This window comes from Eurypyga helias, unplaced genomic scaffold, assembly GCF_000690775.1.
Source record: "Eurypyga helias isolate BGI_N326 unplaced genomic scaffold, ASM69077v1 scaffold48909, whole genome shotgun sequence".
Taxonomy (NCBI): domain Eukaryota; kingdom Metazoa; phylum Chordata; class Aves; order Eurypygiformes; family Eurypygidae; genus Eurypyga; species Eurypyga helias.
In genome coordinates this window covers 1-3,316 of record NW_010274923.1, presented here as the reverse complement: position 1 = coordinate 3,316, position 3,316 = coordinate 1, and the positions used below count along the sequence as shown (strand labels likewise).

Sequence of the window (3,316 nt, the reverse complement as noted above, 5' to 3'; positions counted from 1 at the left end):
CTAAATTAAGTCATAGTTAAACAGTGATTTTTTTTTTTTTCCTCTCTGTATGTATTATGCTTGCACTGAGCAGAAGCAAAGCTGCCTGTGGAACATAAATACTCTCCAAAATATCCTTCTGTGTTTACTTAAAAACTTGTAGTGCTAGAATTTGGAGAAAAAGAGAAAGCCAACTTTAATACACAAACTATTCGAAGTTGTTTATTCTTGTATGAATCAAGCATTCAAGTTAGTGTACAACAAAAGTAGCTTATTTAGTATCAAATACAGGTGCCAGCTGTACAATTAATTTCATGAAGAAGAATTAAAACGTTTCAACAAGACTTCCTCGTACTCCTTCTGTGTCAGAAGTCCCTGAGTTACGCTCTTGCTTTCCTCAAATTTCGGTAGAACCACTGCGATGTATCCCTCGGTTGATGGCTGAAAAAAGCAAGGCTGGAGCTAGCACCAAAATAAAAGTTAAGAGGAATAAAAAGGCAAGAACATTCCTTACCTTTTCTTGCAGGAGCGCTGGATGGCTAAGGATGTTCTCATTCACTTCTATCAGCCGCCCCCGTATGCAACTGCAAAAGCGTTAGGTTGCAGCAGCAGTACGTGGTAGGGCAAGGTCAGAAGAAAAAGGGAACAGCCTGACCTGTAAACGGTGTATTCCTCGCCATCCGATGAGGATATCCTGCACAGAGGGGCAAGTTCTGTTAAAAACTGAGCTCCCTGCAATTGGAAAAAAGAAAAAAAGTGATTACATATATATACACACACCCTTTTAAACACCCAGGGCTTTTCAAAGTTATTCCCCTCAGCAACCCAAGAAGCTTGTAAGCTTCAGAACAAAGCAAGGAAGCAGGATGGGAACAGGCCCCCACAAGTCACAGAAGGGAACGTGGCATCTTCGTTAACATGCAGAAATAGATGAGAAGCTTTTAAGAGCTTACAAATTTAGTCAGAATTCAATTTCTTGTAGTTTAATCAGATTAAAATCAGCAAAAAGAGGAGTAAAAGCAGCAGAGTTGACTTCAGTTATAGCCAAGTTAAACCCACTGTGAAACACAGTGAAGTGACCCATCTGCTGCCCAGGTCCCTCTGACAAAAACAGTCTTCAAAGCCTTTGCAACTATTTATTTATTTACTGGAAATAACATTTCAATATTTATGAAAGCCTATTTAAGTCCCTCTATATGGTATGAGAAAATAACTAACAGCGACCATTAGCCTGGGTATGAGCAACTCTGGAAACCAGCTGTGCTGTGAGGCCCTGGCTGGGACAGATAGACACCTCTTCAAGGTCTAAATTCTTTAACTGTGGATGGGCTGTTTGTAAAATAGAATGCAAAGGCAACTGGAGTTTCTATCCCAGAAAGGACAGAAGGTCTTGGGCACTGAGATGAAAGCAAAACCCAAGCAATCACAAAGCCGTACCCTTTTCGACTTCCCAGAGACTTTATTCTGGAGTCGGCTACAGTTGGGACTGATTTGGTAGTTAACGCTTGTAATTGTTTTTCCATTTTGAAGAAGAGGATGGGCTTCTGCCAAGGTGATCACGCAGATTCTGCAACAAGAAATAACAGTGATCGCGCTGCGGTGGTGAGAAGCCGTGCGCTTGGGCGCTCTGAGCCAGCTCCGCAACCTTTTCCGCTGACACTGGTGGGATTCAATGGGGACCGACTGCTTCAGCTGGGCTCCTCATCTAGAACGCTCACAAGACTTTGAGCATAGCAGAAGCCGTTCTTTGCTTACAGAATGAAGCTTCCCTCGGTAGTGCAGCAGGAGAGCTGAGCTGACAGTTCAGCCAGTGTCATGGGACAAGGAGGAGGCCGGGACAGACAGGGCCGGGTGATGGGGTGGGGCCTGAGGAGGGGTGTCTGAACGCAGTTTACCTGAGCTGATGAAGAGCAACGCAGGAGAACTGTTGGCTGCTGATCAGAGACAAATTTTGTGTTCCCACTTAGAAAATGTCAGATACAGGATCAAACCAGCCTCGCTTTCTTCAGGGCATCTTACGTGACGCGTGCTGTACCGCGCCCAGTGAAAACGGCTCAAGCCGACCTCAAGCAACCCCCGTGGAAGGTGCTTTATTTTGAGACGCCAGGCTGGCTCACCAAAAGCGCTCCACTTCTAAACACAGCCCCAGCCCTTCACTAAGTTGGAGCTCTTCCGTCTGCTGTTGTACCCGGCGCCAGCATCCTTGGCTCACTTGTGGCAGCTGCGGTAGCTGCTCACTGGAGGCGATCAAGCAGGGCACGGTGCGCGCTTTCGTAGGAAAACGCAGCGCAAGGCAACGTTTCTCAGAGCAGCTCAAGGCTGTCAGTGGTGGCGAATCCCGCGGGGCTCTGGGCTGTGGTTAACCCGCTGCTTCCCATTTCATCTTTTTCTAAAGGAGGGTTATTTCTTGTCACAGAACTGGAGAGTTTGCGACAAGCCTGGTTGTAGAGACTAAGCCTGCCCCCAGCCCTGGGTTGGAACACGCTTAACGCACATGCGCAGAGAGCTCAGGACTCGCCAAGAAATCGACAGAGATGAAGCTATCCTTCTGTTTAAGCAGAGTGTAAAACCTAGAGCCAGGCCCAGTGTTAACAGACCGGTGGCTGTAGAGAAAACCGTAGCCCAGGACCGGAGCTTTCCCTGCGGATGCTGCATCCCCCTCCCTCTGCTGTCACAGCTCTGCAAGCTCCTGCTGCGCCGCTCCCCGCGAGAGGGAGCTGGATCCTGGCGAATGCTTTCCGCAGGCCCCAGCATCTCAGAGAGAGGGACCAGGATAAGCTACCTCCTCCTGACCCCAGCCTCTTTCTCGGGGAAGATGGCAAACCATCTATCTGAGCGGTCATCTATTTGCACTGAGACCTAGCAAACCAAGGAAAAAAAAAAAAAAAAAAAACGGAGATTTTTAGCTTTTCTAAACAATCTGAGCCGCAGCCCCACACGTAGTTCTTCCGTCGGGGATTACACACGCCAGGGATGCTCAGGATGCTGCCCGGCCACCCTGCAGTCAGGACAGGCTGCAGCAGTGGGGTAGGAGCTGGGGAACGTAAGGTCTCGTCTCACAGCCCAAACCAGGTACGGGGTTGACGCATCCCAAATGACTGGATATCCACCGCATCCAAGTAGGAGCGACGCATGGTATTTCCTATCTCGCAGTGGCTGGCTGTAGCACACCGAAGTACAATGAAAAACAATCACGTTGTATATGGAAGCAGCTAAATTATTTGCTCGGATTGAGCTCCTGTCCTGCCCGGGAGCAGTGGAGGTTCCCGGGAGTCAGAACTCGGCGGCTCCGGGCTGACCCCGGGGGGCTGGCGCCCTGAGCAACACCCCTCAGCCC

At 48.8% G+C, this 3,316-nt stretch overlaps 1 protein-coding gene across 1 annotated transcript; it reads right to left on the bottom strand.

Moving 5' to 3' along the window:
* Window positions 1-291: 291 nt before the first annotated feature.
* On the bottom strand, window positions 292-1,546 carry FAM206A (family with sequence similarity 206, member A; the record flags this gene model as incomplete). Its single annotated transcript, XM_010159934.1, has 4 exons — window positions 292-420; window positions 494-563; window positions 635-711; window positions 1,417-1,546. Coding segments are annotated over 4 exons (406 nt in total), but the record flags the coding sequence as incomplete, so codon positions are not given.
* Between the last annotated feature and the right edge of the window lie 1,770 nt (window positions 1,547-3,316).